Source organism: Bos javanicus, chromosome 7 (assembly GCF_032452875.1).
Source record: "Bos javanicus breed banteng chromosome 7, ARS-OSU_banteng_1.0, whole genome shotgun sequence".
In the NCBI taxonomy this organism is placed as follows: domain Eukaryota; kingdom Metazoa; phylum Chordata; class Mammalia; order Artiodactyla; family Bovidae; genus Bos; species Bos javanicus.
The window spans coordinates 81,700,047-81,714,047 of record NC_083874.1 but is presented as its reverse complement, the minus strand read 5'-3'; the positions used below and the strand labels follow the sequence as shown (position 1 = coordinate 81,714,047).

Genomic DNA, 14,001 nt, shown 5'->3' with positions numbered 1-14,001 from the left:
TTTGCAACTTTTTAAAATGACTATTGCAAACCTATTATTCATCAAAAGTGATTTTTTTTTCTGCAAATGCACCTATGAGTAAAACTCTGAAGCATTAAGAGGTGACACACACTAAATCATCCATTTCTTGGTGTATATGCCAACTTTGTTTCTGTTCTCACTTAATACATTTTTATTGAAAATCTACTGTATAATAAGTACTGTGCTGGTGCTGGTTTTACAATGGAGAGAAAAAAAAAAGGTCTACCCACAAGAGTGCACACAGTATAATGGAAAAAATTAATTAAAAAAATCCAAATACATAATTTAAATTTTGAACATGTACTATGAAGGAAAATTACAGGGTGCTATGAGGGCTTATACAGAGAAGCTAAACCAAGCCTGGGTCTGGTAGGATGTTTTAAAGGAAAGTGTCTTTGAACTGAAATCTGTAAGGAAGTAGAGGAATGAAATAGGGGGGAAAAAAAAAGAAGAAGAAGAGAGAGAGAACTAGAAGAAAAAACGTGCAGAGGGAAGGAATCACATATAAAAATGAAAACATTCTCTAACCTGTTGAGTAATAGTGTCCCATGGTCCCTGCAGCAATCGCATCTTATAGCACTCATGAACTCCTTCCCAGATGTCCTTCAGAGCTAAAGGTCTTCCATCTGTGAAAGTAAAGACTGCCAGTTAGTAATTGATTGGACACGGTGGTGCTTAATGTCTATCTAAAACTACTGAAAGAATATTATAACTTAAAAAAAAAAATCTTTACTTAGTACACATACTATTTATATATCAAAAGAGTACTATATGAATTACTATTTTCTTCCAGAGGGAAATTTAAATAATCAAACTTCTCTCTATCTAGCAGTAAAATTATCTGCTCACTTATTGCCTCTAGGAATTTGACAAAATAAATAAGATCCAAATGTGTTTTAGAGAAAACTGATAAATAGAAGCATCAGTAAAGAACCAGGTAGACAGACTCACATATTCACAAGGGTGTACTGTGGATACCTCTGAAGTCTTCATACTTCCTCTAATCCTTATATCAGAAACCATCCACGTGCTTCCTTCACCCTCCTGTCGACTGACTATCTGTAATGTTCAAATCACTCTGTTGGGTACCATGAGGAATAGAAGGAAAGCACAGAATTTCTCCTAGTAAGGAGTGTTTCCCGACTAGGAAACTAGGACAAGTATATATCAGTAAATATTGATACTAAAATCAGTATTTGGTATTGACTGGTAGACTGGTCATAGCCAGAGGAAAACTGCAGTTCTCTGAAAGTCCAGAGGAGGGAGACATTAACACCCACTGTCTGTTGTTCGGGGTGGAGGGACTTGAGAAGGACTTGCCGTGAAGAAATCCGTAAAAGCTTTAGTGAACAATAATCCTCCTTTTCTTTGTTTAAGCAACTTCAGTTATTCACCTATATTCATAATCACCCAAATAATGTATTTTACGAAGAATAGTATGACACAAGTAAAGTGGAGAAATAGATATCTAGGTTCAGAAAAGAAAGCAGAAAGAAGGAATTACGATAAAACCACACACTGCTGAAAAGAAGGTGGTCTCAACATTAGAATTTATTGCCGTGCTGTGCTTAGTCGCTCAGTCGTGTCCGACTCTTTGTGACCCCATGGACTGCAGCCCACAAGGCTCCTCTGTGCATGAGGATTCTCCAGGCCAGAACACTGGAGTGGGTTGCCATGCCCTCCTCCAGGGGATCTTCCCCACCCAGGGATCGAACCCAGGTCTCCCACAATGTGGGTAGATTCTTTACAGACTAAGCCACCAGGGAAGCCCAAGAATACTGGAGTGGGTAACCCATCTCTTCTCCAGGCGATCTTCCCGACCCAGGAATTGAACCCGGGTCTCCTGCATTGTAGGTCAATTCGTTACCATCTGAGCTGCCAGGGAACCCTCAGAATTTAGTGCTACTTGGCTCATTTAGAGTCAACTGAGTCCTCAAGACTTATGGGTATGCTCTTTTCTTTAAGCAAGTAGACAATATCATTTAAAGAAAACTCATCAGCCTATTAGATCCAAAGAAGTATTCGGTCATTAGGTACAATACAACTTGGAGAAATAATCTACTCAAAAGCCCTCCGAATCAAAAGGTATTGCATTCAGATTTAGAGGCATAAGTACAGATGTGGAGTGTAGGGGAAGAGCAGGAGATCTGAAGTCCATGCTGAGTTTGAATCCTGGTGTTGGCACTTAATTCTCTATGTGACTGCAAGTTATTTTCTAATTAAAATATACTTAATTTACTCTTTTGCTTTTAACTTTACCTGAAAATGAGGATACTAATCCTTCTCAAATTCTATCCTTGTGAATGGCTTACATCAGTGAACACACCAGGACTGCGTCAGGCACATAACAATTTAGTATATATTAGGTATCTCCTCCTAGCCCCCATTGCACTATTCCAGTAATTCTCATAGCTTAGAGCTAAAAGATTCATTTATAGACCATTATTTCTTAAGAGTTTCCTCATGTTTCTATACCATGCACATTGTGTTTAATACAGCAATATACTAATACCATAGACAGAGCATTTCTCATGTTTGACCTGAAAAGTTGAACTTTTCCTCAACCTTTATTTTCAATAAATAGCAATAGAATATTTTGATACATTTTCAATAAGTATCTTCATCTTGGCATTTATCTGGCGGCAGGAGACCATTATCTTGTGATAAATAGTTTTATTCCATTGACATTTCCATGTCTGTAAAATGAACAAGATTTATTCATCCAATTAACATTTGAATGTCATGTTTAGCTACAAGTTTAAAACAAGCTGCCTTCTGTATCTGTGTTATATTGTTGTCTGAACACATTTACAGAGTAGGGCCAAACTTTCATCTTAAGCCCTACACGTCTTCAAAATATGCACGTGTGTGTGTGTGTATGTGTGTGTACTGATGCTAGGGAAACAGCATCTTAGGTATGTCAGTGTCAAATAGAAAACCAAATAATCAAATTATTAAAATCTGACATACTTTTAAAATAATTTTCAGATGTCAAAGTTAAAAGAATCAGTTGTAGAATAATAAAATGTTACAGCTGGTATAATTATTAATTTTAGATATAAGGTCTCAGGAAATATACATCTACCAAAATTATGGAGCCAGTTCATAACTCCCGTGGGGCTGGAACTCAGGACTCACAATTCCGTGCTCTTCCTGCTATTCCGTGCTGTCTCTGAGGGTAAAGACTGCCTTTGTCCTTTCACCACCACAGTGCTGCTGTGCAGTTCTAAGTCGCACTCACAATTGCAAATGCTTTATATTTACTGAATAAATGATAAATGAGAGAATACTTTCCTTAACTTTATTTCCACTGAAACAGGGAATGGCTTCGCAGACCCACAGAAGAATGCTGGGTTTAAAATCTGTTAATCACTCCACCTGAGTGCAGGTGGGACCTGTGACTTGCTTCTAATCAATAGAATACAACAATGGTGATGGCTGTCACTCCTCTGACTATATTATATTATATAAGACAGTCTTAGAAGAGTACAGTGAGGGAGTAGCCAATAGCTATGTGTTGTGAGCTGCCTGTAGCGATCATAACTTGTAAGGAGCAGCAAACCATGAAAAAAAAGTCAATCACAGGCATTACAGATTCTCACTTTTCAGCCTCTAACTACACCTTTCTTGTTTCACCCTAGTACAAAGTTTTTCTTTCTTTCTTTTTTGCCCATAATAATTTGTTTTAATTTTAAAATTGAAAAATAAATTCTGATAATCAGTAATGATCTCAATTTTATCTCTCAAAATATTTCAGCCAACAATCTAAGGATGGGGTAAATGGTTTGGATATTACCACTGTCAAAAACTTGCATACTCTGCTGGAAACATTCGTGCAAAAGGCAAAAATCAGCAGCCTAGCAACATTGTGGAGAGACCCAAAACAAATGTTATAGAGTATTTTCACCAGATTTGATGCTAGAATTTGAGGGTGTCCTAAGTTTTCAGGCAACACCTAATTTAGAGAGAAAATTTAACACCTTAAATACAGGAATTAAAAAATGATCTCGTCTCCTTCCCACAGGAGGGGATATATGTATATTTAGAGCTGATTCATTTGGTTATACAGTACAAACCAACACAACACTGTAAAGCAATTATTCTCCAATTAGAAATAAAAAGAGTTGGGAGAAAAAAATGATCTGGTCAACTTAGAATAATAGACAATTACAAGGAATAAAAAAATAAGTTCAAAACATCAAAAGAGGCATCATACTCCTTTACATATGGTTATAAGAATGCTACCTGCTTGCTGTGAAGGAAATAGTGTTTTTTTAAGTGAATGAATGTGACTGCATTCTCCAATGTGTTTATAAAATTGTTTTAAAGTACATGTATCAATGATGATCAAATAAATGCTTGTGCAAGCTGCTTTAACAAGAATGTCAATCTTTCCAGTTTCTGCTGACCATTTACACTACAGAAGATCTGATAATATAGCTGTGTCTCTCACACACAGATATGACAATAATGACTTAATCAAGTGTGACGTGGATTCTTTTCCCTAGGCCTTCATCATCAGTTTTCCCAGTCATAGCTCACACCTTCATGATCAAAGACATACACAAATTAGTTTCGTGATCTTTTACTCAAAAATAAAAATTTGACCTGATTAGCAATATCTTCAAAGCCATGACATATACAACTGATGTGAATAATATATTCTAATATGACTGTGGCTCTAATTATCCCACAACCAAAATGGAGCCTTCAGAAATCCCACCAAAATCATTGAAATGAGATAATCAAATACATTTTTAAAATCACATCATAAAAATAGACCTTAAATATGGCAGAAACATGAATAACTTTGTGATTTTGGATCCATCTGCCTATTTATGAAAACTGAAGGCCCAAAACTTTAATTTAAAATTAAAATGTGGACATAAACAAATACTTGGTTAAACTCATGAAACACATTATTATGTGCCTTCATGTTCAGTTGAAGTTATCTTCAATCAAGAACTTTAAGCCCTGTTTAGAGGGCCTATTTTTTCTGTCTGGCCTTAGTCAGAGGAGACATAAGCATACTCAATCAACAACTCCTTGGTTTCAGACCCAAGATATTCGATAGCACCAATTTCAACATGCTTAGAAATCTCATTAATCACACTGAGCTGAGAAGCTCAGTAAAATCCCTTGCATACTTGAAAAATTGAAGTAGAAGCCAAAATAATTTCAGCAGCAACCTACAAAGTGAGCATGGTAAATTAAGGTCATTTATTTAACAAGTGTTTATTGGGTGCCTACTATGTGCCTCTCTCATCCAGAATGATATTACACATTTGAGCTAAAGGAATATTCTGTCAGCAACCTAAAATGTCAATGATAAAAAAGGAAGAGACTTTGGATGAAAAATAGAATAATTAAAAAGTACAATCTTTAGTAACTGCCAGTAGCATTTAATACTTTCATATAAAATCTCTCAATTGAATAATAACCTACATGTCAAGTAATCTATATATTACTCAAAATCTACAGCTTTCTAAATTACATTTCTCAGGGCTATTATTTTCATGAATCAAATAACATCATGAGATAGTTCACTAGCACCACCCAACTCCAGTACAACCATGCTGAAGCCACCTTTATCCTGTGGTGCATGCTTTCACTAAAATTTCATAATTCCAAAAACAACATTAGAGAGAGTATAAATTATTTAGAGTAAATTTAAGAAAAATGTTCTGAATGTGGTCAGTAGAAATAAAATGGAAATGGTGGATTTTTCACAATGAAATTTGTCATTATTCAATGTATTGTCTTCAACAGGGCTTTGAAGGCTATAAAAATTCATGTCATTCTCCACAGTAAGGCAGAGATGATGCTCCATCAAAGGAGAAAATTCATTTTTGCTTCAGTGAGAAAATTATACTGTGATATGAAATGAGTGCTAATTGTTCATGTACATTCTTATCAGCTACTGTGCTAGCTAATTCTGTAATTTTTATTTATTCCTACATCTACTTTTTGCATTCTGAGTCTTTATTAGTCTCAAGAAATCTGAATGAAAATTTTAAAAAATATAGATTTTGGCAACTTCTCTTCAATGTTACTTAAATTTTGGTGCTGCTTTGTGCAGTAAAATTGGGAGTGGGGAGCTAAAGAGTTTGAATCTTAACTCCATAATTTTATATGTACTCTAGAATAAATAAACCATCTAACCTCTCTGAGCACTCAGTTTGCATGTCTGCACATCAGGGTAATAGCAGCTCCTATATTACACTGTTATTGTGAAGATCAAGATACAGAACTCAGCTGGCATTACTGAAAGGTACTACATGCCAAGCCCCACTTTATATATTAGCTCACAAACCTCAAAACTCTATAAAATAGGTATTATTATATCAAATTTTTCTAGATGGTGAAAAAAAGGAAACAAAAAGTTCAATAACTCCCACAAGATCACATAGTAAGAAGCAGAGCAAGGAATCAGAACCAAGCAGCTCCAGACCCTCCACTTTGTCCTGTACCAGGAGCTCTTTGTAAACTATAAAGTGGTACACACGTATTAGCTGTGGTATTGTTTTTGTTGTCATTAGTAGTCTCTACCAGCATTGCTTAACCTAAGACTATCTAGAATTTTGCCTTTCCTAGATTTTTTAATATGCCAGGCTTGTCCTTTCCCTCATCACTCCAGCCAGGGCTTCATCTGATCATCCAGCTCAAGATAATCTCTGGCCTCTGAGCCCTGGTGGCAACTTTCTCTCCATCTTTATTGGATATAATGGATACTTAGCATTGTGTAAGTTTAAGATATGCAATGTGATGACTTGATATATGTATATTTTGGAAAATGGTTACCACAATAAAGTTAGTTAACACATCCATCTTCTCACATATTTATAATTTGTGTGTATGTGTGTAGTTAGAACATTTCAAATCTACTCTTAGTAATTCTCAAGTATAAAATACAGTATTGTTAACTATGGAGAAGGCAATGGCACCCCACTCCAGTACTGTTGCCCGGAAAATCCCATGGATGGAGGAGCCTGGTAGGCTGCAGTCCATGGGGTCGCTAAGAGTCAGACACGACTGAGCGACTTCACTTTCACTTTCCACTTTCATGCATTGGAGAAGGAAATGGCAACCCACTCCAGTGTTCTTGCCTGGAGAATCCCATGGACGGAGAAGCCTGGTAGGCTGCAGTCCATGGGGTCGCACAGAGTCAGACACGACTGAAGCGACTTAGCAGCAGCAGCAGCAGCATTGTTAACTATAGTCATCATGCTCCTCATTCAGTTCAGTTCAATTCAGTCGCTCAGTCGTGTCCGACTCTTTGCGACCCCATGAACTGTAGCACGCCAGGCCTCCCTGTCCATCACCAACTCCCGGAGTTCACCCAAACTCATGTCCATTGAGTCGGTGATGTCATCCAGCCATCTCATCCTCTGTCATCCCCTTCTCCTCCTGCCCCCAATCCCTCCCAGCATCAGAGTCTTTTCCAATGAGTCAACTCTTCGCATGAAGTGGCCAAAGTACTGGAGTTTCAGCTTTAGCATCATTCCTTCCAGAGAACACCCAGGGCTGATCTCCTTTAGAATAGACTGGTTGGATCTCCTTGAATTTCAAGGGACTCTTAAGAGTCTTCTCCAACACATCAGTTCAAAAGCATCAATTCTTTGGTGCTCAGCTTTCTTCACAGTCCAACTCTCACATCCATACATGACTACTGGAAAAACCATAGCCTTGACTAGACGGACCTTTGTTTGCAAAGTAATATCTCTGCTTTTTAGATCCCCAGAACTTATTCATCTTATATCTGAAAATCTGTTATGTAACCTTTAACCAACATGTTCTCATTTCTCCCACCTCCCACCTAGCTTCTTTCAACCACTAACCTATTCTACGCCTGGTGACAATTTTCTTTTTACCTCTCTTATGGCCGTTAACATATTCTACTTGTTACAGTAAATTTCAAATTTGTCTTGTTTCTCTCAGTAGACTGTAAGCTCCTTGAGGGCATAAATCATCCCTGATTCCTTTATTCATCTCTGCATTCCAGGAACATTTTCTTGCCTTATGCATAAATATTTTCCAATGCTTGGACAGATGGATGTTCAACATTATTTCTAGAGCAATTTACCACAATTATTACTAAGAATAAAGACTGATGATTAAAAAGTCATCAAGAAAATACTTAGTATTTTATTATAATAAAATCTTATAAAATTACAATAAAATCTTATAAAATTATTGTAATAAAAATTACAATAAAATATTTAGTATTTTATTACAATAAAATCTATGTATTAAGTAGATGAAGATAGAGTGGATATTTGATTTTTCACCATCCAAACATAGTTCCTATTTGGGTGATAAATTCCGAAATAAGCAGTAGGCAGAATCCCATTCTGTACCACTAAACCAAAGAGAGGCAGACATTCCCTCATCTTGTCACTTTTGCCTTCAGTTAACTCTATGATCTACCCTTCCAGTAAATCTTTTTCTGCTTATCATGGTCGGGGTCAGTTAATTGCAACTAAGTATACTTTACTAATATAGTCTAGATAAGTGATTTATATAAGTATTGCTTAATATTTATCATTATTTAGCCCGTGTTCTAAATGTCATACATTTGTCTAGTAATTTCACATGGAAAATGAATGTAAGACATCTTTCAGTTACATGAGAAAGTTTATGTATGTTACAATCCATTTTTATGAGGAATATGCCCAACAGCACAATAGAAGAGTAATTTGGGGTCACCTTAAACTGTTCACATTCTGTGTAAAGAATTTACATTAATGCAGATGATGTTATAACCTCTCATTTAAATTAAGTTAAACACTTAACCTAGAAGAAGTACACACAAGACTTTCTTGAGGAATCACTGTTTTCAGAAAATGTCCCAAGGGAAGCAACACTGGGTCTACAAGATACCCGAGACACCCACTGTGAGATATAACTACTCATCAGAACTCTGAAGACCATATCACCAGATCCATATCTACATTAGGTCTGCTGGTTCTAAAGCAGAAAACACTCTACTTTCAATCCTATCCAAAGTGTTCTGAGGTTTTGATTTTAACCTCCTGCTCTGGCATACCAGTACTCAGCATTTTGGACTCCTGGCTCTCTCAAATCTCAGAACCCCCCAGAACATGGACCAGTTAACACCAGTAGCAGCACCTTGACGACCCATCCAGCTTGATTTCCTTGCCATGGAGAACACAGTCTCCACCTTCTCAGCAGAGCACCTGATATATGCACTTGAAGAACTCCACTTTGACAACTTTAAAGGAGGAGAAAATCAGTATACTAGTTTCCAGTTAGGCAGCCATTTTCCTCAGCATATTTTTAAAATAGGCTAATGAATTTTTATGCTGTGCACACAGAAGGCACTCATGTACATTTTAATGGATGTTTCAAACAGGGCTTGTCTTATCAAGAGTAAGTAGACAAACACATTATGGGACACAGCACATTTATTTGTTCAGGAAAGCTTTAGTATAGCCTTTTACAGGTAAGAAAATAAATTTATCTGCCTTTTCATGTCTTCTTCCTGGCCTCTGAATCCACATAAAATCTGTTACTTTGTATACATGATGCTTTGCACTAACATAGGTTAGAATAAACCTTTTAGCAAATTAGGTGTCCCTCTAGTTTTGTTTCCCCTTTCTTTAACATGGTTTAAAATCAGACCTGATTTTTCAGTGGGATTCTATCCCCATCATGTGTTTTACCCCAGCATCCTGTTTATACCTTAAATCCCCATAATGTTTCAAACATTCACCTGGTTCAACAAACAATCCTCATTAAATTCCCTCTGTCATTTAAACTTTTCAAAAAGTTTGAATATATTTATATTAGTTAAATAATTAATTTTTATTTGTAATTAAGAAAAATAACTTTCATTGTTTGCTCTTCACATTACCCCTAGAATCTCTTTTTAATGCACTAAAAGTCATGTTCCATTGCATAATTATGAACATTCTTAAAAATTCTCTATATTCAAATAAGACTCTAAATCTGCCAAGTCATTTTCTATTTTCATGATGGTGATTAACTGGAATCACTTTTGCCTTAATTTCTCTAATCTACCTATCTTTTCTGTTTAACAAGCAGCCTTAATTCTCACTCTACTGGAAGGGTAATTTTTTTTCCTGAAAATATGTTCTTTCCAGTTCATTTTCTCTAAGAGATGATTTAAATTTTTCTTTAAAAAAATTTGCAACAACAACACTAAAAAGTCAAAATTCCTTTTCCCAAAATTTCATTCTTCGTAATTTCTTCTCAACCTTCATTAATTCTCTTTCTGTTTTACTCAGTCATAGTTTCTGTTCTAGAAAAATCCCTCCCTTGATCTCATTCACTTTTGCTCAATCTCTTTCACTTCTCATTTCACTTCTCACTTCATTTCTTTCTCATAGCCTCCAAACCCATTCCATCATCTCTTCCATAATGTGACTTAACATATCTTTCCAACCATCTTGAACACTTTGAAGTAGAGATTTTCCTCAAACCAGCTTCTCACTATTCCCCAAACAGGCCATGCCTTCCAGCCCTACAGCTCGACACTCACCCACCTCCCTTTCCCTAGTACTTTTCCCAGCCTCTTCAGAAAAGCCAGTCTGTAGCGTTTCCTTGAAAATTGTTGGATCAGGGCTATGGATATTTTATTTTTATTCTCCAGCTTCCTCCAACCCTCATCTTTCCTGTTTTCCTGTCATTTTCTTCTACACAGTCCAAAGACTCCCTCTCGCTCCGCACCAGGGACAAACCTCTTTTTCCTCCTCCCTGATGATGTAAACACTGCTCTAATTTCAATCTTTTCTTTATTCTTTTGAGCTGGCCTTTATCTTGGTTTGGTTACGCTGCTTTTAAGAGTGAATTATTCTTTGACTATTTGAACATAGTTTAGGCATATAACAAGTAGGTAAATTTTCTATATGAAATATCAGGGTTACATTTTTAATTCTCTACTCTTATTCCCTAGACCAATAATAAAACGGATCCTGAGAAAGAACAGACATTCAGTTGCTGAATGGAAGAAATGTTTCCTTCCCTATTCCAAAGCTGCCCTTCTAACTAACTAAAGAAATATGTCAATGGTTCCCAAGAAGAACTCATATGTCAGCACCAAAGAAATAAATATTCTGAAAATGAGAAGAACCACTTGGTGTACTTCTCAATAGAGATTGAGAACAAAAGAAAAGAAGAGAGACAGGGAAGAAATTAATCAGAATTCAAGCTGAAATAAATATAGAAATCTGTAGTTGTAATGAAAGGGAAAACTAGGTAAGCTTAGGAGTCTGGTGAAGCCCAAAGCTATTACGTATATGCCCAAGATTTACAACACATTTCTAACACTTGCCATCAACTTCTGACCAAAGCCAAGCCCCCACAAAGGGAAAACTGGGACATAAAAAGGTGTTGGAATGAACAGTACTTAGAAGCCTTTTGCACAATACAAATAATTCTTTAACACAGTGTGCTTTAAAATAGTTGGAGGAAAAAAGCAGCCACTTGAAGACATCAGTGCTTTGTGAGAATGGACTTCATAGTCAATAAAGCACCATTTTAGGGTAGGCTATTTATTAGTATCAATGCCTGAGAGAAGTGCAATGACCTCTCACCCACTACTGCAGAGCAAATGGTATTAAGCGTGCCCCACCACCTCTCCCAAACCTAAAATGGCAAGAGTGGCTGGGGAAAAAAGAGCACTGGGAAGGACATTTTCTCTCTTAATTTAATTCATTAAACCCTCAGCAACTGAGCTCCTATAAGCCCAAGTAGTAGAAACGAGAGGTGCCCAGAAACAGAATTCTGCACCACCTTGGCTGTATGCCTTCAGGGATACAATGCAAATGTGTGTTTACAGAAGCAGAACAGCTCCCCAGCTAGTGCAAATGCTCACCTTTGAGTCCTCAGGACTTTCCACTTTCCTTAGCAAACCATTCCTGCAGTCTCTAGGAAGCATCAAACTAAAGAGTAAAGATATAGAGATGGCTTGGGTTCTGAGTTTGCTGGAGACAAGTGCATTACTCCCTTCCATATAACTCATCAGAAAAGTTCAAATAAGACACCATCATAAGGTTTCAAGGTTTCCATCTTTGGACTGTATGCAGAAATGGTTAGAAATTCCATCTCATTGGTTCATTCAATAAATAGTTGCTGTCATTGTGCCACAGTTAATACTATGGGTATTAAAATTAGTGAGACAAAGAATATATATGTCATATAAGTATTACACACCCACACACATCTATGAATAAAGCTTATCACTCTGTAGGCTGAGTATTCACTATTAATTTCCTTTCTCTCTCTTTTTACCTTAAACTCCTACCTTCTAGATTATCATTTTATAGGGAACAAGTAAACAAATAATTTTCTGATCTCATGCAACATGTGATATATGATATAATGTGATAGGATATGACACGGGGGTGATAACAACAAATGGCATGTTAGCTGAGTCTCAAGCAGTAGTTGGCCTGGCAGACACGGACATATCAAGGAATAAGAGGTGATCACAGTCCAATGTATTTGTACTTTAAGAAACAGAATAAAGATTTCCTCTTACATCTAAGCTAGTTGATAAAAGAAAAGGTAATATCAATTTAAATAGGAATTACTTACCACTTGCTTTACCTAAAAAAAAAGGTACTAGAATAAAATTTAGAGCAAAGCAGAGAAACTAATTTTTACTAAGACTTAAATGCAAAAAAAAAAAAAATCTAAATACCTGTCAAAAAAGGCTGAGTGAACTATTTTTGAAGCAACAATAACAAAAAAAGACCCCTGAGCAAGAAATTTTATAGCCATCCTGTTTCTAGGTCGGAATTCTCTTAGAATGAGACAAAGAAAAATCTGGACCTGGAATAAGAAGAAGACGTTAGGAATTCATTCACCACACTGACGAGATTTGTTTAACAGATGAAAGGCCAGAGTAACCACATATGAACAGGGAATGGACCGAAGAGAAAAAAGGAAAAATTATGACTCCAGAGGAAAGGACGATACATTTTTAGAACACCTGTTAAGTTAGGTAGAGAAAGGAAAAGAAATCAGACTCTGATAAAGGAAAGAACCATTTTTCATGTTTCTGCACAAGAAAACACTCAGTGTGCTTTGCAAATATTAAATCTGATATTTCAATGCTCCTGAAAAACCACTAAGTGGATTCCGGAATTTAAAAATTCCTAATGCTAATGCTATACAACACAGCATGGGGAGGGTGGAGAATAAGAAATGCTTCTATACAAAATAAATGACTTGTTTGGGTTTCCTTTATAAAAGCATAAACAAAGAGCATCTTAAAATATATAAACAGAATCCAAAAAGGCTAGTTATTTTGTGTGTTTTTTTTTAAGAAACAGACAACCACCATGAAGAAAAGATCTTAGAAAGTATACAAATTTCATTAAAATATAATTGAACTTGCAGGAACAATTACTGTGCTGTACTGTAAGGGGAGCTGTTGGCACATAAGAGCAAAGCACACGTATGAGCTCATCCACCAGCCTCAGCAAGACCCACTTCCAGCTAGAAGCAGTCATGTTTCAACACCTCCGATTCCCTAACGCTGACAAGCTAAACAACTTGTTTTGTCTCTGGGAGCTCTTCTCTGGTGATTAACTGCTTATGGTGAATACTAATTACATGAAAGTACAGTATTGAAGAAGTAGTGTCCTGTTTCCTTTACCTGCAGCCTCAACATGGCTTTGAATCCAGAAGCTACTGGGTAGAGTCCTTGCAAACCAAAACCGAGAAGGACATTTTTCTCCCCTCCAGTAAATAAATGTAACCCCTTCTATTTTTCAGTATAACACAGCTCACTGACAAGAAGCTTCCTTTTACCTCTGGGCTCCAAATCAAGTAGAATCACAACAAAGTGAGTGTTTTAAAGGCCTATAATAATCATATGGATTAATCTGCAGCAAGAGTTTGTGAATTAGTAAACTATCAGTGTCCTTAATTCCCCATGTCCCATGTTGAAAATTTACCCCAAATTGTCAGTTCTTAGAACTGCACCTCAGA

The 14,001-nt window shown here is 36.5% G+C and overlaps 1 protein-coding gene across 2 annotated transcripts in view; it reads right to left on the bottom strand.

The window, feature by feature from the left end:
- Positions 1-14,001, bottom strand: part of ATG10 (autophagy related 10) — a 257,357-nt gene that overhangs the window by 69,067 nt on the left and 174,289 nt on the right. For both annotated transcript variants that reach the window (XM_061424322.1, XM_061424323.1), the window contains one exon: positions 550-647. In XM_061424322.1, the coding sequence (XP_061280306.1) occupies positions 550-647 (98 nt within the window). The remainder of the gene's footprint in view (positions 1-549; positions 648-14,001) is intronic.